Source organism: Panthera tigris, chromosome E1, assembly GCF_018350195.1.
Source record: "Panthera tigris isolate Pti1 chromosome E1, P.tigris_Pti1_mat1.1, whole genome shotgun sequence".
Lineage (NCBI taxonomy): Eukaryota > Metazoa > Chordata > Mammalia > Carnivora > Felidae > Panthera > Panthera tigris.
The window spans coordinates 36,079,290-36,106,359 of record NC_056673.1 but is presented as its reverse complement, the minus strand read 5'-3'; the positions used below and the strand labels follow the sequence as shown (position 1 = coordinate 36,106,359).

At 46.4% G+C, this 27,070-nt stretch overlaps 1 protein-coding gene across 2 annotated transcripts in view; it reads left to right on the top strand.

Moving 5' to 3' along the window:
• The first annotated feature begins 19,091 nt into the window (after window positions 1–19,091).
• The window catches only part of IGF2BP1 (insulin like growth factor 2 mRNA binding protein 1), a 41,832-nt gene continuing 33,853 nt past the window's right edge, over window positions 19,092–27,070 (top strand). For both annotated transcript variants that reach the window (XM_042966120.1, XM_007085717.2), the window contains exons 1-2: window positions 19,092–19,345; window positions 20,573–20,633. In XM_042966120.1, the coding sequence (XP_042822054.1) occupies window positions 19,171–19,345; window positions 20,573–20,633 (236 nt within the window). In that variant the 5' untranslated portion in view covers window positions 19,092–19,170. The remainder of the gene's footprint in view (window positions 19,346–20,572; window positions 20,634–27,070) is intronic.

Genomic DNA, 27,070 nt, shown 5'->3' with positions numbered 1-27,070 from the left:
AGATATCCCTCTCTGATCTCTCTTACACCAGGTGGCAGATTTATACTTCCTCTCCTGCAGAGGAGACAGAGACGCAAGCTTTGCTGAGCCATCTGCTCTGCGCCAGTTCCTAGAAGGATCACCCCCCAGCTTGCCTCCCCAGTCACATCTCGAGCGCGGTCGTGGGCCCAAACATTTCTGTGCACGCCAGCCCGGGTACCACGCCGGTCAAGATAGGTCCTTTGCCGGAAGAATCTTCGAGAAAGAAGATACTTGGTCCAGGAGCTCGTAACACCCTGGCATGATGACAGATAGGTTAACCACCCTTACGGCGGTGAGCGTTTTTTAATGGATTATAATTGTCCGGTCACTATGCCATACACCCCAGACCAATATCTGAACTAGACTTTGATGAAAATAAATAAATAAAGGGGCGCCTGGGTGGCTCCGTCGGTCAGGCCTCTGACTTTCTTGACTTCGGCTCGGGTCGTGATCTCGGGGTGCGTGAGTTCAAGCCCCGCGTCCGGCTCCGCCCTGCCCTCGCGGAGCCTGCTTGGGATTCTCTTGTCTCCCTCTCTCTCCGCCCCTCCCCTGCTCATGCTCTCTCTCAAAATAGATAACTAAACTTTAAATAAATAAAATAAAACTCTTCGTTAAAAACAGGGAATGTACTATCCACCACCTCTCTTGGCCAGCTGCTATAAGGAATTCGTTTGGAAGTCCCTCTCAATGCCGACCCCAATCCCTCTTGCTGTTTTCAAAGGCTCTTTTTTGTCTGCCTTGGTCAAGAAAAGGGCTCAGCCCTTAGTAGTCGCAGCCTAATCAGTGGGAGGAGAGCTGCGGCGGCAGCTGAAGAGGCAGAACTGGGGGTGGGGTGGGGGGGACACAAGGCTCTCATCCCACCCCCCCCCCCCCATTGCCCCCAGGAAGAGAGGGAAAAGCTGGAGGTGTTTTTAGGATGAAAAGCCAAAGGGCTGGGCCTCCCAGAGAAAGCTGCATTCCTGACCCTTTCTCTGCCCCAGGTGGGAGCACATTCCAGGGGGGAGGGAGGTGAGGGGGTGAGAAGAGAGGGCCTGCCCTTCGTTTTCCCTGCAGGGGGACAACTTCCAGGGTCCCTAGCGAGTTCCCCCCCCCCCCCCCCCCCACACCCATTCCTGGGCTAGGCGAGGGGCGAGCCCTCTATAACCTCAGCCACCAACCAATCACACCCTTCTTTAAGTAGATTAGGGAGTAGCCTGTGGGGCGGAGAGGGGGCATTCCAGCCGCCCGCCCCTCCCCAGGTGAGGTCTGGCTTTGGGCAAAGCCCTTATCCGCGCTGAGCTTTCGTCTGCCCATCTTGGAACTGGAGATAAGACGGGAGAATCCAGGAGCGCCTGGCTGGTTCAGCAGGGTTGATCTCAGGGTGGTGAGTTCAAGCCCCACAGTGGGGCATAGAGCCTCCTTCAAAAGCACACGAACAGCCGCCCCCCCCCCCCCCCCCCAAACAAAAACAGAATCGGTCCTCCCTACCCCGTGGGCAAGTGTGGCATTGATGTCTGGTTCGCCTGAAGGCATCCTGCCTTCAGTGTTGGCAGGTGGCATTCTCTGGAAAGATCTCCTCCACCTCACTCTAATGGCGAGAATTCAGTAAGACGGAATAACAAATCCAGGCCGACTCGGCCCTTCGCCTGGCGCAGGGAAGGTTCGTGACATCCGCCTGTTAGGGGTGAGGGCTGTGGAGACAGACCCGCCTAGGCTAGCAGCAGGGTGGTTTAGAGCAACTAAATCAAAGGTGCTTCGGATCAGCTTTCTGGAAAATGGGGAATGTCATGATTCCTGCCTCAGAGAATTGATTTGGGAAACATGTCTACTGAGCAGATACATTGTGTTACCTTGTATGCTGATACATTCCTGATCTTTTGCAGGGGAACAAATTACTCCAAACCTTAGCAGTTTATTTTTTATTTTTATTTATTTATGTATCTATGTATTTATTTTGAGAGAGAGAGAGAGAGACTGAGCACGGGTCCGGGAGGGGCCGAAAGAGAGGGAGACACAGAATCTGAAGCAGGCTCCAGGCTCTGAGCTGTCAGCCCGGAGCCCGACGTGGGGTTGGAACCCACGGACCGTGAGATCGTGACCAGCCGAAGTCGGACACTTGAACGACTGAGTCACCCAGGTGCCCCTAAAGATTTTATTTTTAAGCAGTCTCTACACCCAACGTGGGGCTCAAACTCAACAACCCTGAGATCAAGAGTCTCACGCTCCACCCACTCAGCCAGCCAGGCGCCCCCAAACTTTAACAGTTCAAAGCCACAGACCGTTGACCTCTCACCGTTTCTGAGGATCGGGACTCTGGCGGTGGCTTAGTTGGGTGGTTCTAGCTGAGGGTCTTTCATAAAGTTGAGGTCAGCTGTCAATTGAGTCGCTGACACCCCCAGAACCCTGGGGCCGTAGATCACCTTCCAACACCTTCCAAGCTTGTTGCAGTGACTGTAGACGGAAGGCTTCAGCGCCTCCCCGTGTGGACCTCTCTGCGCTTCTTCCCCCAGAGCAAAGTCACGCACTTAAAATGACAGCCTAGGTGAAACTCACAAATGACATGCCATCCCACCAGCTTTATGCTATTGGTCACAGAGACCAACCAGATTCACGAAGCATTTCTTTTCATGGCCGTAAACTCTGGCCATTTCATATCTACTTATGCTCATCTCAGTCCCCTTCCCTCTGCAAGAGTGAGAACTGAGATGATTTTGCATCCTGAAGACAGACAAAGCAAGTAATTTCGCTGATATTCCACAAAGACCCAGCAGAGTACAGACATCAAAATGAGTTGTATTCCAAGCCTGTACTTGCTTTTTAGGCAGAAAATACTGCTTGGGACATACTTACACACACACACACACACACACACACACACACACACACAAAGTGGTTTCTTGTTGTTTTTAATTTTTTTAATGTTTATTTATTATTTATTTTTGAAAGAGAGCAAGCAGGGGAGGGGCAGAGAGAGGGAGACAGAATCCCAAGCAGCCTCCAGGCTCTGTGCTGTCAGCACAGAGCCCGATGCGGGGCTTGAACCGTGAGATCACGACCTGAGCCAAAACCAAGAGTGAGACGCTTGACCAGCTGAGCCACCCGCGCACCCCACCTAAAATAAGTTTTTAAATTGTTGTTTATCTGAAATTCAGATTTGGGGAGCTTGAGTGGCTCATAGGGTTGAGCCTCCGACTCTTGATTTCAGCTCAGATCATGATCCCAGGGTCACAGGATTGAGTCCGATGTTGGGCTTTGCACTGAGCATGGAGACTAAGATTCTGTCTCTCCCTTTGCCCCTCTCCCCCACTTGTACTCTGTCTCTCTCTCTCTCTCTCTCAGATATATTTTCTACAAAATTTAACTGCACATCCTGCCCTGTTGTTTGCCAAATCTGGCACCCTGGCCTGGAAAGCTTTTTAAAACCCCAATACCTCGGGGTGCCTGGCTGGCTGAGTTCATAGGGTATGCGACTCTTGATCTCAGGGCTGTGAGTTCGAGCCCCATGTTGGGTGTGGTGCCTACTTAAAAAAAAAAAAAAAAAAAATCCCAAAGCCTCAGCGCCATTCCCAAAGACTCTGATGTAATGACCCTGGAGATTTTTTTTAAAGCTTTTATTTTGAAATAATTTAAAACCGGGGCTCAGTTAGTTGAGTGTCCCACTCTTGGTTTTGGCTCAGGTCACGGTCCCAGGGTTGTGGGATTGAGCCCCAGTCGGGCTCTGTGCTGGAAGTTGCAAAAATAATACAGACAACTCCAATATACCCACAGATTCATCCACTTTTAGCAATTTGCCACTTTTGTGGTATCATTCCATTATTTTTCTTCTGAACGTGTGAACATAGGTTATACATGTCATGTTCCTTTACCACTTAACAATTCCACATGTATTTCCTAAGAACAAGGATATTCGCACACATAACCGCAATAAGTAAATCATGAGATTCAACAAGTTTAACATTGGTTTAAAGCATATAGTCCGTATTGCAATTTTTTCAATTGTCCCAATAGTGTCTTCTGGGGTATTTTATTTTCCCTTCGTTGTCAGATTCACCCCTGGACCATGTATCGCATTTCATTGTCATGTCTCTTTATTTTCCTTCAATTTCTCAGCCTTTCTTTGTCTTTCATGATACTGACATTTCTGAGAGTACAAATTCGTTGTGTTATTGAACGTTTCTTAATTTGGCTTTGTCTGATCTCTCTTCCAGATGAAATTCGGGTTATGCATGGTGGCCAGCATACTATACAATTTAAAGTGTGTCCTTTTGGGGTGTCTGGGTGGCTCAGTCAGTTAGCAACCGACTCTTGGTGTCCGCTCAGGTCATGATCTCAACGATTTGTGAGTTCGAGCCCCGCATCAGGCTCTGTGGTGACAGTGTGGGATCCCTGCTTGGGATTCTCTCTCCCTCTCTCTCTCTGCCCCTTCCCCACTTGCTCTCATCTCTCTCTCTCAAAAACAAACAAACAAATGAACATAAAAAAATTTTAAAGCGTGTCCTTGCTAAGGGATTGCACTTAGAGGATCAGGATGTCTACCTGCCCATGAGTGATGGAGATTTTCACGCTGTATAGTTACGATTTTCCTCTTTTTTAAAAAAATTTTTTCTAATGTTTATTTTTGAGAGAGACAGAGTGTGAGCAGGAGGGGGGCAGAGAAGAGACACAGAATCTGAAGCAGGTTCCAGGCTGTCAGCACAGAGCCTGACACGGGGCTCAAGCTCACAAGCCGTGAGATCATGACCTGAGCTGAAGTCAGGCATGTAACCGATTGAGCCACCCAGGCGCCCCTCTATTTTCCTCTTTATAACTAATAAGGAATCTAATACCTCCTTCCTCATTAGACTTCCCCCACCCTCAGATTTATTTAACAACCATTGATGATTCTTGCTTGAACCCATTCTCACGATGATGATGAAAAATGCTCATTTTCCAATTCGCCCCAGTGCTATCCAGGTATAACTGACACATAATTAACTGCATATATTTAATTTAAAGTGCACAGGGGCGCCTGGGTGGCTCAGTCGGTTGAGCGTCCGACTTCAGCCCAGGTCATGATCTCGCGGTCCGTGGGTTCGAGCCCCGCGTCGGGCTCTGTGCTGACAGCTCAGAACCAGGAGCCTGTTTCAGATTCTGTGTCTCCCTCTCTCTCTGACCCTTCCCTGTTCATGCTCTGTCTCTCTCTGTCTCAGAAATAAATAAACATTAAAAAAAAATAAAAAAAAATAAAGTGCACAGTGTGAGGGGTGCCTGGCTGGCTTCGTCAGTGGAGCATGTGAGTCTTGATCTCGCAGTTGTGAGTTCAAGCCCCATGTTGAACGTATAGATTAATTAAAAATAAAAAATCTTGGAGTGCCTGGGTGGCTCGGTCAGGTAACCGCCCGACTCCTGATTTTAGCGAGGTCATGATCTCACGGTTTGTTCTAGATTGAGCCCGAGCTGGGCTCCTAGATATCAGCACAGAGCCTGCTTGGGATTCTCTCCCTTCCTCTCTGCCCCTCCCCTGCTCTCTCGCTCACGCTTGCACACACACTCTTGCTCTCTCTCTCAAAATGAACACGTAAACTTTCAGAAAGAAAAAGAGAAAACCTAGAAAAACCAAGGGGCACAATTTGGCGTTTTGAAATACATCTTCTCCCGTTAAATCGTCACTACAGTTAAAGTAATAAACACCGGGGCGCCTGGCTGGCTCATTTGGAAGGGCATGCCACACTCGATCTCCGGGTTGTGAGTTTGAGCCCCACACTGGGTGTAGTGAACATACCTATCACCCCCCCCCACCCCCCAATTTCCTTGAACTCTCTCTCTCATGCTCACCCCTCTTCGAACCGCTGATCCGCTTTCTGTCGCTATAGATTAGTTTCCATCTCCTAAAACTTTGTACCAATGGAATTATATAGTATGTATTCTTTTTTCATCTGGCTCCTTTCATTCAGCGTACTTATTTTGAGATGTAATTGAAGCACGATCAGTTGTCTGTTCTTTTTTTTATCGCTGAGTAATATTCTTCCGTCATATGGATAGATCACAGTTTATCCATTCACCTGTTGATGGACATTTACGTTGTTTCAAGTTTGGGGCTATTACAAATAAAGCTGCTGTGAATATCTGTGGCCAAGTTGTTATGTGGATAGATGCTTTCTTTTTTTCTTCGGTGAATACCAAGGATTGGGGTTGTGTTGAACTTTTTAAGAATCTGCCTTCTCTGCCCCTCCCCTGCTCGTGCTCTGTCTCTCTCTCTCTCTCAAAGATAAATAAACATTTAAAAAGAAAGGAAGAATGAAAGGAAGGAAAGAAGGAAGAAAAAGAAAGAAAGAAAGAAAGAAAGAAAGAAAGAAAGAAAGAAAGAAAGAAAGAAAGAAAGAAATAGAAAGAAGAAAGAAAGAAAGAAAGAAAGAAAAAGAAAAAGAAGGAAAGAAACTGACAAACTGTTTTCCTGAAGTGATTGTAACATGTTTCATTGCCATCAGCTGTAAGAAAGCTCTGGTTTCTCTGCAGTCTTGCCAAAAGTAGATACAGTCAGGCTTTTTAATTTGAGCCATTCTCATCGGTACGTAGCGGTATCTCTGTGATTTTAACTTGTGCTGCTCTAATGATGTTGTCTTTTCATGGGCTTATCTGCCACCTGTACCTCTTCTTTGGTGAAATGTCTGTTCAATTTTTTCTCCCATTCTGGGGGGAGAGGGTTGTTTGTGTTCTTGTTATTGCGTTTTGAGAGTTCTTTGTGTATTTTGGGTACAAGTCCTTTGTGAGATACATGATTTATAAATTTTTCCTCCCAGTCTGTGTCTGTTCTTTTCATTGCCTTAAGAGTTACCTTCTAGAGGGGCGGCTGGGGGACTCAGTCGGTGAAGCATCCGACTTCGGCTCAGGTCGTGATCTCACAGTCTGTGAGTTCGAGCCCCGCGTCGGGCTCTGTGCTGACAGCTCGGAGCCTGGAGCCTGCTTCAGATTCTGGGTCTCCCTCTCTCTCTCTCTCTGCCCTCTCCCACTGTCTCTCTCTGTCTCTCAAAAATAAATAAACATTAAAAAAAAAAAAAAAAAGAGTTACCTTCTAGAGCCAAGAGGGTTTTTTTTTTTTCTTTCTTTCTTTTTGAAATTTTGATGAAGTCCAATTTGTCGATTTGGCTTTTTATGAAGTTTGGTTTTGGTGGCATATCTAAGATATCTTCGCCTAACTCAAGGTCACAAAGGTTTTCTCCTAGAAACCTTATAGCTTTTGGTTTTATAGTTGACCTACATGATTACATTTAAGTGTATGATTGAGTTAATTTCTGTATATAGGATGGGATGTGGAAGGAAGTTTTTCGGGGGGGGACATGTCGTGAGATCATCACCTGAGTCAAAGTCGGATGCTTAACTGACTGAGCCACCCAGGAGCCCCTATTTTATTTTTTTAATTAAGGAATGTTAGCGGGGTGCCTGGGTGGCTCAGTCGGTTAAACGCCCGACTTCGGCTCGGGTGATGATCTCACGGTTTGTGAGTTCGAGCCCCGCGTCCGGCTCTGTGCTGACAGCTCGGAGCCTGGAGCCTGCTTCCGATTCTGTGTCCCCCCCCCTCTCTCTCTGCCCCTCCCCTGCTCGTGTTTTGTCTCTCCAAAACAAATAAACATTAAAATTTTAAAATATATACACTAACAAACAAAAATGTTTAAACAATCAAAAATATTTTATTTTTAAGTCATCTTGACACCTCATGTGGGGCTCGAATTTACAACCCTGAGGTCAAGGGTTGCATGCTCCACAGACTGAGCCAGCCAGGCGCCCCATGCGCTAGCATTTTGAAACGCTGCACTGGTGTAGGAGCAAAGACTTGGGGGTCTAAGACACTGAGGTTGGAATCCTGTTTTTGCTGCCTGTCTAGTGCACAACTGACCTATAGAGTAAAAGCCATGAAGTTACCCACCTCGGGCGTTCCCCACGTTTTGCAATGTCCTCTCCCTGTTCTCATCTCTTCTGCCCTTCTCCTGGAGCTGAAAGCTGGTCCTGAGGAATGTTTCTCTCTCGAAGCCCAGCCTCCCCAGATCCAGGATCTAAGAAGGAAGGAAGGAAAGGGTGATGGGCACAGTGGTATCCATAAACTATTTTCAGTCAGTTAGGGCATCTAAATCAGACATTCGCTCCCGGCAAGGCTGTATGGACAAAGTCCAGTTCCAAGTCCCTTTACTTTTGGTGGGAAGAGTGTAACTTCTCGCCACGTGTGTAGAAGTTCTGCTTAGCCGCTCAGTACGAGAACAATCTATTACCACCTGATCAATGGAATTTGTTGATAGGCAACATTTTTCAAAAACATTGGGCTCATGGAAAACTAACAAAGGAGATCTTAGTTGGTGAAAATAATGGAAACCACTCACTTAGACAAAGGAAACAACATGGATCCTGCCCTGAGGTTTCCAGTGCGTCGAAAGACATGATCTCACAACGAGAAACTCCCAGACCGATGCGGAAGAATTGGGCTTCATCCTTCCAGGTGTCCGGTGAATGCGCACGAAAACAAAAATATTCGTGCCCGGGAGTTAAAAGGAGTGATGTGTCTGCAAGAACTGGGACGGACCGGGCAGGTGTGAATTGGGGTGCTTGTACCACCTCAGTTTATTAGGAACGCATGTATAATTAATCAGACCTTTAGCTAAAGTCAAGCCACATCCGTGATTGATCAGGGTGAGTGGCAGTTAACCCTCAACCTTGGTTACTAATGGAAGGAGAATTTCTGGCTGCATCAAACCTGGAAACAGCAGATGAACCCAAACTATCCCGTTTGGTTTGTAAAGGTATTTTGGGGTGATTCAGTTGAACATCCATTTGCCTTTTTTTTTTAAGTTTGTTATAAAAATATAATAGCCTAGAAATCTTGAAAAATATAGCAGAGTCGAGAGAGAGAAACAGGGAGGGAGAAAGAGAGAGGGAGAGAGAAACAAAGACAGGAATAGAAAGAAATCTACTAATCTCAAAACCAGAGACTTACTATCGACACGGGTTTCCAGACTTTTTATTATTTCAATGGATTTTGGTTTCTTTCTTTCTTTCCTTTCTTTCTTTCTTTCTTTCCTTTCTTCTTCTCTTGCTTTTCTTGCTTTCTAGCTTTCTCTCTCTCCCTTTCCTTCCTTCCTTCCTTCCTTCCTTTTTTTTTTTTTTTTTTTTTTTTCTTTTTTCACTGCAAAAACCTTTATTGTTTCCATTTGGTCCAAGGCTTGGGAGAGGGCTCCAGGGTGGTTTAAAAGCTGCCTGGTGATTGCAGGTCTCTTTCTTTTCTTTAAAGTTTAACCTCTTCTGGACGCATCCCTAAATAACACGTTGTTAGTTTTGCATAGTTTTGAACTTCTTTTTTTTTCAACGTTTTTTTTTTTTTTTTTTTTTTATTTATTTTTGGGACAGAGAGAGACAGAGCATGAACAGGGGAGGGGCAGAGAGAGAGGGAGACACAGAATCGGAAACAGGCTCCAGGCTCCGAGCCGTCAGCCCAGAGCCCGACGCGGGGCTCGAACTCACGGACCGCGAGATCGTGACCTGGCTGAAGTCGGACGCTTAACCGACTGCGCCACCCAGGCGCCCCAACATAGTTTTGAACTTCTATAAATGGAGCCATGCTGTGCATATTCATCAGTCTCCAGGTTTTTGTTTTTGTTTGTTGGTTGGTCAGAATTGGGAAGTTCACCCCCGTTGCAGAAGTTCCTTCACTGTTATTGGCCCCAAATTCCATTGTTCGACTATACTGTTTTGCTTATCCATTCTCCTGTGGATGCACATTTGTAGGATTTCTAGGTTTTAGTATTATAAACAATGCTGCTATGAATATTCTGGTGCACATCTCTGTGTAGCCACGTGCAAGAGTTTCCGTAAGGTGATTTCTCGTCTTTTATGTTCATGTAGCTTTCATCATTGTTGTTAAGATGGTTCCAATCATACAGACTATATGAGAACAAATGCTAAATTGTGTGATACGCATTTTTTAAAATAACCTTCACCCAAGTTTTCTAAACCCCCTTTGGACACGATTTTTAATGGCTACATCATATTTTACCATCTGGCTAGGTTGGAAGGTGTTTGAAGATCTCCCTATTTGTAAGCATTTATATTGCTAACAGTTTTTTGTTTGTTTGTTTTTTCCTTGACAGTGGCAAATAACATATTTGTTCAGGGTTTTGTTTTTTTTTTTTTTTTAATTTTGAAAAGGTTAAAATTTTTTGCCTTTAAAAGTCATAGTAAAATATACATAACAAAATTTATAACTTTAGCCAAGTTTAAATGTTTATTTATTTATTTTGAGAGGGAGAGAGAGAGAGAGAGAGAGAGAGAGAGAGAGAGAGAATCCCAAGCGGATCCGTGCTGAGCACAGAGCCCCACCCAGGGCTCAATCCCATGAACTGTGAGATCTTGACCCCAGCCAACATCAAGAGGCAGATGCTTAACCGTCGGAGCCACCCAGGTCCCCCTAATTAGCCATTTTTAAGTGTAAAATTCAGTAGCATTAAGCACATTTACATTGTTATACAACTATCACAGTATCCATCTCAAAAACTTTTTCAGCCTCTCAAGTTGAAACTCTGTACCCATTCAACATTAACTCCCCCTAACCCCTGGTAACTACAATCCTACTTTCTGCCTCTATGAACTTTACTATTTTAGGTATCTCCTAGAAGTAGAATAATATATTTGTCCTTTTTGCCTGGCTTATTTTACTTAGCATAATATTTTCAAGGTTCATCTATGTGGTAGCTGGGATCAGAATCTCATTGTTTTTTAAGGATGAATAAAATGTTTCACGTACTGGCTTTTTGGTCGAAACATTTCTCAAAAGTGCAACTTCTCAGGGCGCCTGGGTGGCTCAGTCGGTTGGGTGTCCAACTTTTGGTTTTGGCTCAGGTCACGATCTCAGTGTGTGGGTTCAAGCCCCATATCAGGCTCTGTGATCTCAGACTGTGGGTTTAAGCCCACATCAGGCATGGAGCCTGCTTAGGATTCTCTCTCTCCCTCTCTCTGACCTTCCCCAGCTCACATGTGCATGCACATTCTCTCTTTCTCTCTCTCAAAATAAATAAACTTTTAAAAAGTGCAACTTCTAAGTCAAACAATATGAAATGGCAAGGTTTTTGTTGCCTTAAAATTGTTGTCCCACCCAGCCACATGGAATGTTTTATTTCCCTACATTCTTGCTAGTAATGAGTATTACAAATTAAAAACAAAACAAAGCACTTTGCTATTTTCACGACCTGCTTAAATTTGATTTTAATTCAGCCTGTGATAAAAAATCGTTTTGCCTTCTTCTTGAGTGTTCATAGCTTTATTGATAGGTGGGTCTTCAGTCAACGTGTATTATGGCAGGTGGCTGTATATCAGACATCCTGGGAATCACTGAGATGGAAGGCTGTCTGGGGGTGACACTTGTGCTCTGGATGACATACAAAATAATAAATGTTCAGATGGTTGATGGGGTGCTAGGTACCTTCCTAGAAAGAAGATCCTGAGAGATCTGTCAGCAGGAGGTGCATGCGGACCATTCCTTGAGTTGTCATCTGGTCGGATGGCATCCAGGGCGATAAGGATAGCAGAGGGTTGTGCCAACTAATTCTGACGGTTGACACTGACCGCCTAAAGCTTTGAGTTGAGAAGAACTCCAAGGCTACTTACCAGACAGAACGGGAAGGTGATGCTTATCTGGAGGGAGACATGTGGCACAGGACGGTCGTGGGTACAAGACTAGGGAGTGACCGTCCAAGAGATACCCCTTGGTTGCTGTTTTTGATGTAGACCAATCAGCCTTTTGAGTGGTTTCATCTACCTGTATTCAATCTGATCATTGCAGAGTATTGTATTTACAAAAATTAAAAAAAAAAAAAAAAAGAAAGAAAGAAGAAAGAAAAGAAAAGAAGAGAAAAGAAAAGACAAAAAGAAAAAGCCCTTACAGACAACACAGCATTTTATTTGATTGCACTGACCATGTCTTCATCGAGAGCATCAAAAGATACTTATTTAATATATATTTTTGGACACCTGTCAGCATTGTGTGGGACGCCTTGGGTGATATACAGGCTTTGCCCTCAGGATTTGATACATAAAATGCTAATAACAAAATCGTTTACAAGCAACATAAGGCAGAAAAATGATACAAAGAAGTAAAAGTGTCCAGTGAACTTTCAGACAAAAAATGCTGACAGAGCCCAGAGCTCTGTGGTCTGAATCACAAAGATGCTCACCTCAAAAATGTAACACGCTTTTTGGGGTGTCTTTTTGGTGTATGAGATAATCCAAGCATCGCTATAGCCTTTCACTTCACCAGAAGTAACAGTTTGAATGACAGCAGGTTAGTGGTAGAGGGACAGGAAGAAGGAAAAGGGAAAGAGCGAAGAAAAGTATAGAAAGTTGGGATAGGTATATTGATTAAAAAGAGGAAAGAAATGGCTTGGGGGGCAGAGGAGCTGGAGAATAATAAAAAGGGGAAGAGAAGTAACAAAGAAAAAAGAAAAATTAAAAAGAAGGTACAGGGAAAGGGGGAGGAGGAAAGGAATGGACAGTGTCGGGAGTAGGAGGAAAAATGGAGGAACAAAAAGGGGGGGGAGAAAGGGGAGGGGCGGGGGGGGGGGGGGGGAGGAAGAGGAAGATGGGGAAGGACTTCATGAACCTCATTTCAAAGCAATTTAGAAATAACATTAATGTTTGTTTCCTACACAATTTGTAAACACATTTTAGAAATGAAAGGATCATCATAAACATTTTATTCAAGAATTTACCATGTAAATGCCTAACCAAGTACTTTTCAGGTTATTTTTTTTAAGAATGGAAGTTAAGTTGTGTTAATAGTAACTCTTAAAAATTTGGGAGTGTTTTCTGGAGAGGGGAGTGGACCCAGACTCTGTCTAGATTGTTAACCCATGACAATCAGAAATCATTTTTAGACTTATATCTCAGTTTAATCAAACAACCAAAATAATACTCTATTAGTCTGGGTCCCTTTTCTTTATAAAACTGATTTGTGTTACAAAGACAGATGAAGTGCTTTTAAGGAGTATTTTGGTGATGAGATTTTCGTGAAATAGTATATGCATAAAATTTTTAAACATAAATATAAAAAAATCATAGCAGGATCCCCTCTTAAGCACTTTGAAATATTTGAGAAAATATTTCTGGAAAAAAAAAAAAAAGAAAAAGAAAATCCTAACTAGAAACAAGAGTAAAAGCAATTAATCTTATCATCAGGAATAAAATTTTAAATAGGCAAACAAAAATAATTTGCTTTCTAGATAGAAAAATTCTTTTAGTCTTAAAAAGCTTAGATGTTATGTAGCTAAAATCGAATTAACACCGTGCAGCTTGATGTTGTAACTGATGCATTTTGAATTAAAATCATTTGCATACTTCGAAGATGTGGATTTCAAGTACCAAGTTTTCTTATTATTACTTCCACTTTAAATAATATTTCCAATAATCTTTTGTTGCTTTTTATAATTTGTGAAAAATAACATTTCCTTGTCTTTTCTTGAATTATACAGTCTTCCTCCAAATAACCTGTGCTTCGTTTTGCACTTTGTGCAAAATAGGGACTAAACAAAATTGTTCATTATCTTTTAACCAAATGATTTTAGAGTCAAAAAAAAAATGCAAAAGGCAGTGTTAGTATTTAGTGTGATGAATGTTATTGACCATTTTTTGTACATGTGTCAATAGGGGCTAGTGTGGTATAGTTTAATTTACTCACAAACTGACTCTGGAAACATCCATTTTTAACAAGTTAATAAAATAAACGATTCCCTTCCTTATCTAAAGCTTTCTACATTGCAAACCTGAGCCAAAACAAAAAACTGAGCAGTTTAGTCACATAGGCTATGTGACCCATAGGAAAACAAATGATTGTTCTTAAAAGTTCTCTTTTCTCTTTGAGTCTTTTCTACCTCTGGAATAAACACATTTCTTTTTAAGGTCTTAAACATACAATACTTCTCTGTAATAATTTGAAGGAGGAAATTTTCCATTTCTGCTTACAACTCCCTTACATTTTAGGAGTTATCTTAAACACATAATTATCCTTACTTATTTGACAGGAGAAAATGCTTCATGTGCTTTTAAATGGGGATTAATTTACACTTTTTCAAAGTTTATAGGCATTTAAAAGAACCACACCAAGACTTCAAGTTGTAGGAAGAAACAAAATATCCCAAGGCAATTAACAAGGACAAAAACAAGCAAACAGCAGCAAAATAAATAAAAACTAAGCAAAAAACCAAATTCCTCCAAAAACTGTTTAGTCTAAGTAGCCATGTGTCAATAAATGTGATTTTTTTTCTTTTTCTGTATTTCATAGAAACCATAATTCTATTTCAAAATTGATTAGGATTCATTTGAAAATAAAATACAGAAAAGTTCTAGTTTAATATATTTCCTTCCTAACTGCTTTCCAGGTTTTGTGTCCTCTCTTTTGTAAAATATGCTGAACTTTTAAAAAGAAAGTCATTGATAAATGTAAGATTAAAAATGCAGTATATATTCTGGGGATTTATTCAAGTGAGCTCATTTAAAAGAGGAAAAAGTTATATGCCCCCAAATATCTATTCACTACTTCTTACAAAAGTAAAAAAAAAAAAAAAAAAAAAAAAAAAAAAAAAAAAAATTGATGTAACTTATAAACCTAAAAATAATGATTAATGATTAACTTACATCTAGTGGACTGAATGTTACATGTTGGCAAAAAAATGATAGTTATGAAAACTTTGAGGCAGCTTGGGGAAATACTTCTGGTAAAATAGCAAATGAAAAATGAAGATATACACATAAGATGAGAAAATCTAAACCTATTAACAATGGACAAATATGGGGAAGATACATTTAAAAATAAAATTCATATTGTATGACCATGGAATTGTTGATTTTCTTACTTCAAAAAAAAAAAAAAAAGGAAATCCATTTTTTAAAAAAAAGTTGTTTTATTGTCCTCAATGTTTTTCTCTCTCTGAATTTGTATGTTCACACTGAAGGAAAATGGATCAGAATCCCATCTTTAAAATGGAGTCAAGTTTCAGTGTTTCTGGATTCAGAGACTTGAATCTTACAAGTAGACCACATACTTCTTCAGGAAAAACGAAGAGGAAAAGAGGGAGACAACAAGAACAACAACAAAAAAAAGTGTAACAACAATAATAAATAAGTGGAATAAAATAATCAGAATAGTGTTATTAAAGAAATAATTTATCCTGCAGCCACATATATATATATATATTCCCCCCCCCCCTGCAGCTGTATTTTTAACTCTCACAAACTAAATTTAATTCTCCACTGAAGATTAAGCCTTCCCCAAAAAGCTGTGTAGGAAAAAATATGAAAGACAAATACAATGTTTATTAGTTGTCTCTAAGAACAAAAGAAAGCAAGAGGGAAAGAAAAGGAGAATGATAAATTATGGCATTGCAAGTTGGCCCATTCCTGTTCCTATCCTAGGAATGTGAGTCTTGACAAGAAATAACCCTTCTCTCAGGTTAATTTTAGTGCTGGGCTCACTCAGAGGGGAGACGAAGCACCAATCAGCATCATTCAGTACCCCCAACCCCAGCCTAAAATAGCCAGATCACTGAGGCAAAACTGATTTGGGGGCTAAAAAGGTCTGCATCTCACCCGGGCTGTCTCCTCTCTCTTGTGTTCTTGCAGCCTCTGACTATACACAGAATCCCTTGGTGGGGGCAGGGGCGGGGGGGAGGATTAGAATTCACCCAGACGTCTGATTTTTAAAAGAACTAATCAGTTTCAATTTAGCAATAGTTGGTCAATGTTTATTTTCACAGATTTGTACCTTCTCCTCTACTGTCATTTTAAAACGTTGAAAAGAAACTAATTTCAACCCACATTTAGACTTCCATTGTATTTTTTAAATGGGGGAAAAAAAAACCCTACAAGTGAACTGAATTCCATGATTACGTTCATAATTTTTGTTTTCCTTTGAATCCAGGGTAGGACAAGGTGAGCTGCATTTTACAGGAGTTTAGAGGTCTGGATGGAAATTTTTTGTGGGGTGTAACTTGCTTTTGTTTTGGGACTAAAGAGATAGAGTAGTGGGTTATGTTCCCCAGGGAGAAACCCTGAGAGGCGCTTCTATTAATTCTTAGAGATTTAAATTAAATGGAGGAAACAGTACTTAAAGTTTCTGGGAACTGCAATGCCCTGTCTAGGACCCTCTTCCTTATTCCCCAATGTAACAGCAAAGATTTCAGCAGATTGGGGCTCCTATTTAGGAAGAGGCCAAGAACACAACAGCCTTTCTGAGACCATCTTTTAGCCCTTTCAAAAGTCCACACACATCACCAAGAAAAGTCCCCGGGCAACAGACACACATTCTGGCAAGATTTTTTTTTTTTTTTTCCCCCTGGACTCTCAATTTTCCTCTTTATTCTCTTTGCTCTGCAGTTTGCATTAGCTGGTCTTTCATTTTTTAAATGTTTATTGAATGCCTACTACGTGGCAGACACCGCTTCCAGCTCGTGGGTTTGTGTGAAAATTATGGCCAAGAGCTGACTGAATATTAAGAGTCAGAATCTGCGGGGAAGGGCGGGGGGTGGGGGGCGAGGGTCGGAAGAGGTGGGGGGGGGGTAGGATACAGATGTCGCCCACCTTCCTGCGTAGAAAACAACATTCTTTTTCTACTCAGCAACTAACAGCTCATAGTATTTTAATTTCTGTTGCCCCAAGCAGAGGAAAAAAAAAAAAAAAACAACAAAAACCAACAACCCGTCACAACCCCCCAAATCCGACAAACACGTGGCTGGCTAGAACAAAACGCGGATTTGGAGAGTGGGTTTTGAAGGTGGTGATGGAGAAAACCGAGTTGGAAGCCCTCCCCCCACGCCCAAGCCCCATTTCTTTGCAGCGCGCGGGGAAAACCGGGAGGGGGACAAAGGTGCGGCGTGTGGTCTTTTAACTCCCGACTTTTTGAACGGTATCAAATCGTCTGACAGAAGAGCGGTGTGCCCAAGTCGGGGAGTCAGCTCACTGACTCTGCAAACAAAAAATAATAACAAGGAAAAAAAAAAAAATCCAAGGCATTCATATCAGTGCAGCCAACACGTGTTGCGGAGCCGGCCCGGGCCGCAGGCGACTGAGACAATGGGGTCGGGGACGGGGAAAGGGAGAGTGACCCCCTTCCTCACCTGCCCTCGCAGCACGCGTGCCCCCGACAGAATTGTTTCTCCCTCCCGCAGAACCCGGAGCAAAACCCGAGCTTCCGCCCAGTGCAGGGAGAGTCTGGCATTACCGGGGGTCCAGTCCCTCCCCCCTTCTTTTCCCGACCCTCGGGCCTGGGGGGCTCCGAGGTCCCCGGGCCGCGCTCTCCGCCACCCCCCCCCCCCCGCCCGGCGCCGTCCCAGCCCCCTCCGCTGGAAACTCGTTGCCCTCGCCCGCCACTCGGCCCGGGATCCCGGTTGCGCGTGGACCGCGCGTCCCGCTCTCCGCCGCCTATCCGGGACTCCGAAACGCGCGGCGAACTGCCCCCTCCCCCACCGCCGAGACGGGGTGCGACCGCCCACGTGTCGCCCCTAGCCCAGTCGGGTCCGTCCCTCGGGCTCCCGGGGCCGGAGGATCCGGAGCGAGTTGGTCAAAGGCGAGGAAAGGGACCAGGGCGGATCCGCTTCCCCCTCCCCAGGAACGGGCGGGGGAGGGGCCACCGCCCCCTCCTCCAAGCTCCCGCCCCTCGCTTCCCCGAGCGCCGAGCGGAAATTACCCCCTCCCCCCGCGGGTCTGACCTGGGGACGTGGGCGGGGCTTCGCGCTCGGCCCCCCGCCCCCGGCCCCTCTCCCGCCTTCCCGCCCGGATCCCACCGCTGCACCCCAAACAAAGTTCCGAGCCCCTAACCCAGCGCTGGGAAAGCTGCGGTCGCCGGCCTGGGTGGGGCGGGCGGAGGGGACTCCACCTGTCTGCCCCCGCGTCAGGGAGGGAGAAGGGGAGCGTTCGGATCTCCACCCGGTCACTCCCTCCCTGAGACCTCCCCCTTCGGTTCGCTCGGGTCTGCTCACGCTACCACTCCTCTTCCTCCTCTCCACCCCTCCCTCTCCTGGGGTCAGCTTGGGCCGGAGCCGCGCGTTCCCCCAGGACCTTGAGACGGCCTCGTTCACCAGCCGAACCCCGGGTGCGAGCCACCCTTCCCCCGTGGGAATCCCGAAACATGATTTCTTGCGGCTCCCTCGTTCCCAGCCGCGGTCCCCCCGCGGTCTCGGCTTCCCGGTCCCGCGCTCGCAGGGTCCCTCGGTCCCGGATCCCCGCGGGCGGGGGAGTCTCCCAGGGCTGGGGCCGGGAAGGCCGAGACCCCTCACGTAAAAATCTAGGGGAAAAGCGCCTTTCTTTTTAAAATCGCCGGCTCGCGCGACCCCCGCCTGAAGACCCCAGAGTCCTCGGCTTCTCTTTGTCTATCTCGGCCGTTCCCCGCCTGTCAGTCGCTAGCAGTTAACCGGGGTAGGGTGGGCAAACTCTCCCCCCAGCCTGCACACGAATAAAAAAATAACCGTACATTTTACCCATAAAGAGGTGGGAGATTCAGGGCCCGACCACCCTCCCCCAGCCGGGGCCGGGGTAGGGGGATGGGTGGGGGCGGGGCGCCTCCCTAGGGGCCAGATTCTTGCCAAGGGGGAGGGGGCAAGCCGAGCCTCGGGAACGCGGCCCCCGCCGCCCTGTTTTCCCCCCGGGGGTGAGTTGAGTGCCCCCTCCCCCCGCACCCCAGGCTAGGGATTGGTGGGCAGGGCCGGGCTGAAGGGCCGATGGGCCCAGAGGCGTCGGGGGTCTTCCCGAGCAGGGTGGGTGGGGGCTTTCACCACGTGGCTTCGCCCTTTTTTTTTTTTTTTTTTTCCGCTCCATTTTTTTTCAAGTCGATTTTATTTAGAGGCGGCGCCAGGGCGGCCGCGGAGAAACGTGACACACCAGCCCGCTCGGAGGGGTTTCGGACAGAAGGGAAGGAGCAGCGCCGAGTCGTCCGCCTCCCAGCGCGCCGCGGGCACTTCTCCCGGGCCTCGCCGAACTCTCCCGCGACCTCTGCGCGCCCTCAGGCCGCCCTCGCCGCCGCGGGCTCCGGACAACTTCAGGGGTGGGGTGCGAAGAAAGTTTGCGGCTGCTGCCGCCGGCCTCCCGCCTCTCGGCCTAGGAGGCTCGCCGCCCGCGCCCGCCCGCTCGGCCTTGCCAGGGACCGCGTCCCGCCCCGAGACCGCCACCATGAACAAGCTGTACATCGGCAACCTCAACGAGAGCGTGACCCCCGCGGACTTGGAGAAAGTGTTTGCGGAGCACAAGATCTCCTACAGCGGCCAGTTCTTGGTCAAGTCCGGCTATGCCTTCGTGGACTGCCCCGACGAGCACTGGGCGATGAAGGCCATCGAAACTTTCTCCGGTAAGAGTGCGCCCACCTCCCCGGAAAAACCACAACGAAATCCCCGAACAACGGAGACCTGCCCCTCTTCTCTCCTGGCCCGCCAACTCCTCTGTCCCTCCGGCCTGCGGGGCTTGGCCTGGGCACCCACCGTCCGCCCACCTCCTTCGACGCCCCCTGCATCCCCCCGACTCGCCCCTCGCGCGGAAATATCCCGGACCTCCTCACCCCTTCCTCCCAGCCCCAGAGCAGAAGCTGGAGGCTTTAGCAAGGCCGCCCCTGCCCCCCACCGACGGGGCGGGGGGGCCCCATTGGCTGTGTGTGTGTGTTGGGGGGGGTCCCCACTCTGGCGGCCCCGGTCCGGGCATTATTTTCACGTCCGCCCCTCCCTATCCGAGGCTGGCCGCCCCCCACCCCACCCCACCCCCCTCGGCCCCCTGTGCGAACACCCCCTGCTCCCGTTCCTCCGCCCTAGGCCTTTCCAGGCGGGGAAAGGGGTCCCCGCTCCGTCTCCGATCTCCCGGGAGCCCGGTGGGGACTGCAGCCTTCGGGCAGGACCTGAGACGAGGGGGTCCCGCCTCCCGCCCAGGGCCTGGGCTTGAGCCATTTTGATTTGAAAGTGGGGCGTGAGCGGGGTGGCGCGGCGGCGGCGGCGCCGGGTCGCCATGCTGCTTCCCGAGACGCCCAGGCTGGGCCGAGAGGCGCGCGTCGCGGCCGCCGGGGACCCTCCCCGCGGGGCCCCGCACCGCTCCCCCAGGGCCTCTGCCCACCACCGGCCCCGACAGGTGAGCGCCCCGCCGCCCGGAGCCCCTCTCCGCGGCAGGACGGGAAACTAAAGTTTCATTCTGCACCCCTCCCCCGCCACACACTTTGGGAGCATCGGGGGGCCCTTTCTCTCCCGGCCCCTGCTCCCCACATCTGGGAGTCGAGCAGGCAGCCCGACCACACGAACGCCCTCGTCGCCCCTTTCCCGGATCCGGCTCCCAGAGCGAGCCACTGCCCAGCCAGCCTCGGTGGGAGAACAGAACGAAACGAAAATTAACAAAACACAATAACGAATTTATAGGTTCCACCATTCCCAGAGCGGCCGTTTCGCGTCCCGGCCGCGGAACCCACTGCCTGGATTCCTGGGCAGATCTCAAATCCCAGGAACTCCTGAGTGCCCCTCTTTCTCCGTCCCTTTCCCACCCCACGCTCCTGTTCCAGCTCTTACATTGTCTTTTTTTTTTTTTTTTTTTAAATCTTTAGGGAAAGTCGAATTGCAAGGAAAACGCCTAGAGATTGAACACTCGGTCCCCAAAAAACAAAGGTAGGAAAGGGCCCTTTGAGAAGGGAGGCAACCTGGGGGCGCTTAGAGGCTGTGTTAAGGGGTCCATAGTGTCTCGACCAGTGGAAGAAACCCATTACTGGCCTTCCCACCCCCAACTCCGGATGTTGGGGGCAGGGAGGGAAGATTGGCTAAGATCTTGTAATGGGTGGTTTACAGCTTGTAAAAAATAAGCCGGGTTTGGGGTGGGCTGGGAGAGATGGTATTTGGAGAAGTAAAAGGGAAAAAAATCAAGAGGGGAGAAGCCTTGTGGAGTTTATTCAAGGTGTATGGGGCCATTTTTGTGGGGAAGCTAAAAATCGTTGAAGAGTTGGAACTCCTGGACATTGCTGCAACTTCTAGCAGGCCTCATTTTCTCTTTTTTCTCCACCCATCCCTTAGCATAATTCTTAAGTGGATTGGGGGGGGGTCCCCTCCAGTTCCCTAGGGGAAGTGGATTTGGAGTTCCTGTCCCCAAAAGAATTGCTTGTGTTTTGTATGTATTTCTGCAACAGGCAAGGGCCTTTTTTTTCTCAGACCCTACTCTTAGTCCCTCACATCACACATCCTCCCCTCCCAACTGGATTTTGCAAAGAATATGCTTTGGCTGTGTGCTATCCTTTCTGAGCCCCCCCCCCCCCCCCCTTCAGTCCATTGTTACAAGGGGACCATCTGGGGTGAGAGCTTTGTGTTCAGGCTGTGAGCTGGGGCTCTTTGGAGGGTCTAGAACTCCCTGGATGAATAGTGGAGAGAGAGAGAGAGAGAGAAAGAGAGAGTGTGTGTGTGTCTGTGTCCCAGTACCTTTCTGTTCTCACTGAAGCAAAAAGTGGGGTACCTCTATGATGTTCCCCCCAAATGTGATTCATGGAGGGGGGGTTCCAGATCTTTTCATTGAACTCTGGTTGGGAAATTATAAGAACAGAGTCGGCTCTCTCAAATCTGACTTTAAACATGTTGACAGTGCAGTTTTCCCTCCTGTGGCAGCTCCCAGGAAATTTTTGAGCCCTGTGTTACCCTCTCCCCTCCCTAGGTGTGTTCTCCCCCTCATTTCACTGGAAACTTGCTGCATTGAGAATAATCCCTGGCCTTTTTCCTGGGTGGGAAGGTGTAGGTGGGTGGCTTTGGTTTTTTGTTTTGTTTGTTTTGTTTTGTTTTGTTTTTGAGCCTGTGAAGTTTAACTGCAAAGTTTAAGTCAGATAAAAATCTGTTCCGTGGTTTTTTGCTTTGAGATATTTTAAGTAACTTGGAGCTATTGTATCTATAGATGATCAATATGGCTTGTAACTATGTTTATAGAGTCTGTGATTTAACCTCACAGTGCTTCCAATACTCTTATTGGAAAGGCAATTAGAGTTAGGAGTAAAGAGGCAATAAAATCGGAAGGAATGGGGGGCAAAAAAAAAGGCTTATTTATTATTTTGAAACATTTCCTGGAGATGGGAATGAGAGCAGCATACTGACACCAGTAGATTTATTGAGAAGATTGTGGCTAATTGAACTGAAAGCTGAGTGTTTGAAACATGTTGATGAGAGAGATCCAGAATAACTGGAATTCTGAAATATGTAGGATTTTTTTTTTTCCCTTTGGCGCTTCAGGATGGTTTAAATTGTAAAGAGAATGCATCGAAGGCAAGAGAAATAGCAAAACGTGATGAAATGGGACCCAAAACATTTATACTTTAATTTCCATGGTGCTCTGTATTTATGGATCTTACCCCCTAAGCCATCTGTTTGCTTTCAAGCCATTTTTAGGCTCCTTCTTGTTCCCTCCAAAATGCATTACTTAGGGCCCTTTTGAGTTGGGAAGGGGTGGGGTTTGTGAGAAGAGTGGGTACAAAATCTTCCTTTCCCCATCCATATTAAATTCCATCTTTTGTGTGTTCTTCCCTTCCCTGAAATAATTTTTTGAGCACAAACACTGAGTCAGTTGTGTGTGTGTGTGTGTGTGTGTGTGTGTGTGTGTGTGTGTGTTTGCGGGGTGGTGAGAAGGCACTTCATTTTTCTAAAATGAATCAATTTTTGAAGTTTTAGGATTTAAAAAAAGAGTTTGTTTGCATGAAGTCCGTTTGCTCTATCATTTTGAGTTCTTTGAAGGAAGCATTTTGTGGTATGTGTTTTTAGTTAGTCTGTCTGAAAACCAGTTCTTCAGTTGGTCTGGGACTGGCCTTTTCAAATCTCACGGATGTATAAAACAGGATCTAGTGAATTAACTATAACTGATATTTGAAGCAAGATGAACAACTGTGCATGTGTATTTTGTGTATATGTACTTCTTTTCACTGTTTAAAGAAATAGAAGTAACTATTTTTGGTGCGCTCAGTTCCAAATGAGATATGACTTGACACATTTCTGAGAGATTCAAGAAAGTCTAAACCCTATGTGTTCCTGTTTTTTGTTTGTTTGCTTGGTTTTTTTGGGGGGGGGCGGGGATCAAACAAATGATAGAAGGTTACAGCAGTTACCTTAGCATCCCTGACTCTGAAGTATGCATCTATTTTGTTCTAAGTTTGTATCTATTTTAATATAATTTGTACCTTTTTAAGAACCCAAGAGACCGAGCCCTATGTATTTACAGTGAAAACATGTTTAATTTTAATTTTTAATCGGGTGACATTCGATTTCTTCCACCTTTCCAAACACCTTCTTAGACAGTGTTGGAATTCTGGCTAACAGTTTTGGCTTTTTGCTGAGACTTTGTATATTTTCACTGTCAAATGTTAGGACAACGGAGAAAAGCCAAGAGCATTTTTAAAACAGTTGTGGAAAGGGTTCATATATGTGTTTTATTTTGAGAGACATAAGAGTCCTTTAAGGTAAGGGGGGGGTCCCATTTTAGACGTGTTTACCTTGGGAAATGACTTGCTTTTTTAAGGGAATTAAACTTTTATTTCATTTGCCACCGTGTGTGCCTTTTTCTGGAGGAATGTGACGTAAAGACAGCATACCTACTGTCAACTGCTGTCATAAAAATGAAAGGTGTTGGCTGTTAAGAGAAAAATGGAAGAGGTGCACCGCCTTTCTGCATGAAATGTGTTCAACTTAAAAGATTGATTTTCCTAGGCAGGTTAATGGTGGTTCTTTTCTCTAAGCTGACTTAACATGAGGCAGGCTAACCACTTTCCCTTTAATTTTCCAACTCTTACTACAAAAATGCCCAAAGAGAAATTGGGTGTCAGAGCCACGGAAGCGTGGGAACCCTCCAAAAGGGTTTCAGCTTTATTCCGATTTTACACTTGAACTTCCCAAAGTTAGCAGCTTTGGAAATCTGTGCGAAGGGGATGTCCTGTAAGTGGCAAAAATATTATTTTTAATTTTAAGTGATTTGCTCTGAAGTCATTGGATCACTAAGTGTTTTCAAAACAAGCAAAAAGATTTCGCCTTCAGAAATGGATTTGTCTTTAATAAACAGTGTTCTCAGGGGCTGAAAATGAATTGTAAGGGGTTTAAGAAGCAAGGGAATGTCTTTAAAAAAACAACAAAGGAGTAAAAAGTACAGGGTGGGAGGATTTTCAGGCACTTTTACTTTAGTGGTCGCAGTTGAAAGATACATCTGACCTGTATTAAGCCAGTAAGTTTCACACTTTTAGTAAAAGGTTTTCTTGTGAGTATGTGGTTAGGGCTTTTTTTTTTTTTTTTGGCCTTGATATAAATTTAAAAATGGTTGATTCTTAAATTTGTCTGCACTCTTTGGAGAGGGAAGGTGGAAATCAATTCACTCTCACTTAATTTCCACCTAGCATGTAAACCTTACACATTCGTGAGTTATGTTTTCTTTGCTGCCCAGAGAAACCCTTCACTTGTTGCCATTTAGTGCACAGCATTTCAAGATCCTTTCCCAAGGACAGTGGTGTTTGACTGTCCATTGGAAGAGTTGTGGGTTTCTAGAATCTTTTCTTTTCTGACCCAAAGTCAAAAGATGAAATTTTACCTCAGTGCTTTCCCTGATGGAGAACTTTGGAGGAAAGGAGGGGGAAGAGTTGTAATTCCCATCGCTAATTTATTCCAAGTATAGTCAACTCTTCCAAATGTACAATTTTAATGGCATAGCTTTTGGTGGAAAAAGAGCAAAACATTCTTGTAATTATGTTTCAGAGATGAAATACATGACATTAGCAGTTGGAAAAATCTTGATTCAAAGGTTCTGAGCTTCTAATCTTTTCAAATTACCTTAATATACATCATTTGAATCTATGTCATGTGTTTGGGTACTTTTAAGGCTTATTTTTTAAGAGTTTATTCTATACTTTAACGTGTAGCAGCCAGCTGACAAAGATTACCCCTGAGATAGGCTAGGGAGGATACAATTATAAAATATTCTTAACAATTTCAGATCTGGTTTGGTTGAGTAAAAAGGGGGGGGGGTGGGGAGACCAGCAAATGCTGTGTGAGATTTGGGTGGGGGGGGGAGTTGCTGAAAGACATATACGGGTTCTATCTCTTGGGTGGCAATGTTGTCATTAGAATGAAAGTGTGAACCAGAGGCGTTTGAAGAACAGACATTTTGCCAGCTGTTAGGATTTGAATCCAGTCTCGTTCTCTGTCCGCCCTCTATAAAGATTCCTAAAACGTGGCCGATGCCTTCCAGAAAGTGCAGTTTAGAATTTGGGATGGGAGTGTTGAGGGAGAGGGGAGAGGAGGGGAAGGGGGAAAAAAAAAAAAAAAAAAAAAAAGCAGCAGCAGGGGAGACTGGAGAAATCAGACGAGTTAGTCCCGGGTTGGAAATTCCAGACGGGGGAAAAAAAGAGAAAGAGAGATGGGGGTTGGGGTGGAGTCCCCGCTTCCCTTTTTAAAGAGAGGCGGCCGGAGGCGCACAGCGCCCCACGGGACAGAGGGGGTCGCAGGCGGGCGCTTTCGAAGACGGGTGGGAGATCGGGGCGAAGGGCAAGGCGCTTTCTGCCGGCGGGGTTGCCCGCCTGCCCTTCCCCTTTTTGCAAAAAAGCCGAGAAAGTCGCGGCGGCGCCGGCTGCGCTTCCTGGAGGGCCCGCGCCGGCCCCGCTGCCCCACGCCTTCCCCGCCCGCAATCTCCGCCTGCTCCGTTCCTGGGGGGGGGAGGGGGGCCGCCGGCGCGCCCGCAGGCCCGGGGATGGTGGGGGGGGGGGGCTCCCAGGAGGGCTTCCCTGCCCGAGACCCCCGGCCGCGGCCCGCGGCCAGACAGCCTCGCCTTGGACCTGAGAGCCCCGGATCCCCAGCCTCGCCCACGTGGAGCGGTCCGTGGCTCTGGGCGCAGCCCTTTCCAGCGCCCGGGCTGTCCCTAGACCTTTCCACTCCAAGGCAGAAGCAGAAGGCCAAGGAGGATCCAAGAGGGCTGGGGAGGGAGGGTGGGGAAGGAGAAAAGGGCGAGAGAGGTGGAGAGAAAATGGAGGTGCATGTGGTTGTTGTGGCCCTCTCCCAGTAGCTGAGGCCCCTTGGCAATGGGGCGTATGACTGGAAGAGTCAACAGGGTCCAGGAATCTTTAGAAAATGGACTGGCTCCCGGTTCCAAAGGCTTTAGGAAACAACCACAAAAGGGAGTAATGGTAGTCACCCGGGCTTCTAGGACGGGTTTTGTTCCCCCGGGGGTAAAAGGTGGACGACAGGTCCTCCAGTGGGCCACTGACTGGCCCTTGAAGAGTTTTCTCAGGGTCTCAGCCCGGGGTTTGACTTCATGTGAACGTAAAATTTGCACGCCATTTCCACCTGTGCGAAGCACATTTCCCCTCCTCGCCCACACCTTTTAAAACGCCTGTCAAAACAAAAGCAAGGAAAGGTCTCAGAAAACATGCACTGGAGAGAGTGCAGCCTTTTTTGGTTAACTGATAAAAAGTTTGATTTGGCTAGGAAGAGATCTTTCGGGGGAGCGTCTGTGCTAACATACCCTTGGAAGGAAGGCACGGCCAGCGGGAAGATACTCAGTCTCCAGTTGGCTAATTCCATTCCGATAGAAAAACTTGGATGTCCCCTCAGATTTTGTTCAAAGGGGCCTATGTACTTTTTTAGTGAGTGGGAGGGGTCATCCTGATACTGAACAAGCAGAGCCAGCTTTGTAAGGCCTTATGTTCGCAGCCAGTAGGTTTGCAATAAAGAGTCAAGGAATGAAAGGCACAGCAGGTTCAAACAAGTTTTCATCCTAAAGACAGGTCACCGAAATCAAATGTATGTTGATTACGGGTAAATCGCAGGAGAAAAGTAGGTCTGCACCTCATCATTGTGATACAGTCAGAGAAAACCTGATTGCAAGACACTGAAATGTAACTGTATACGGAACAGACAGGGCCAGAAATGGAGTCGCATCGCAGAAGTCCAGTCCTCCAGGGTCTGGAGTCCTGTCGCAGAAGTCCAGTCTTCCAGTTGTATGGCAGAGAGCATAGAGCATGGCGACCCATCAGTAAACTGCTTTTGAGTGAAAGAGCAAACAGCTAGATGATGAGAAGAATTTTTGACTGGTATGTCCAGATATTTTC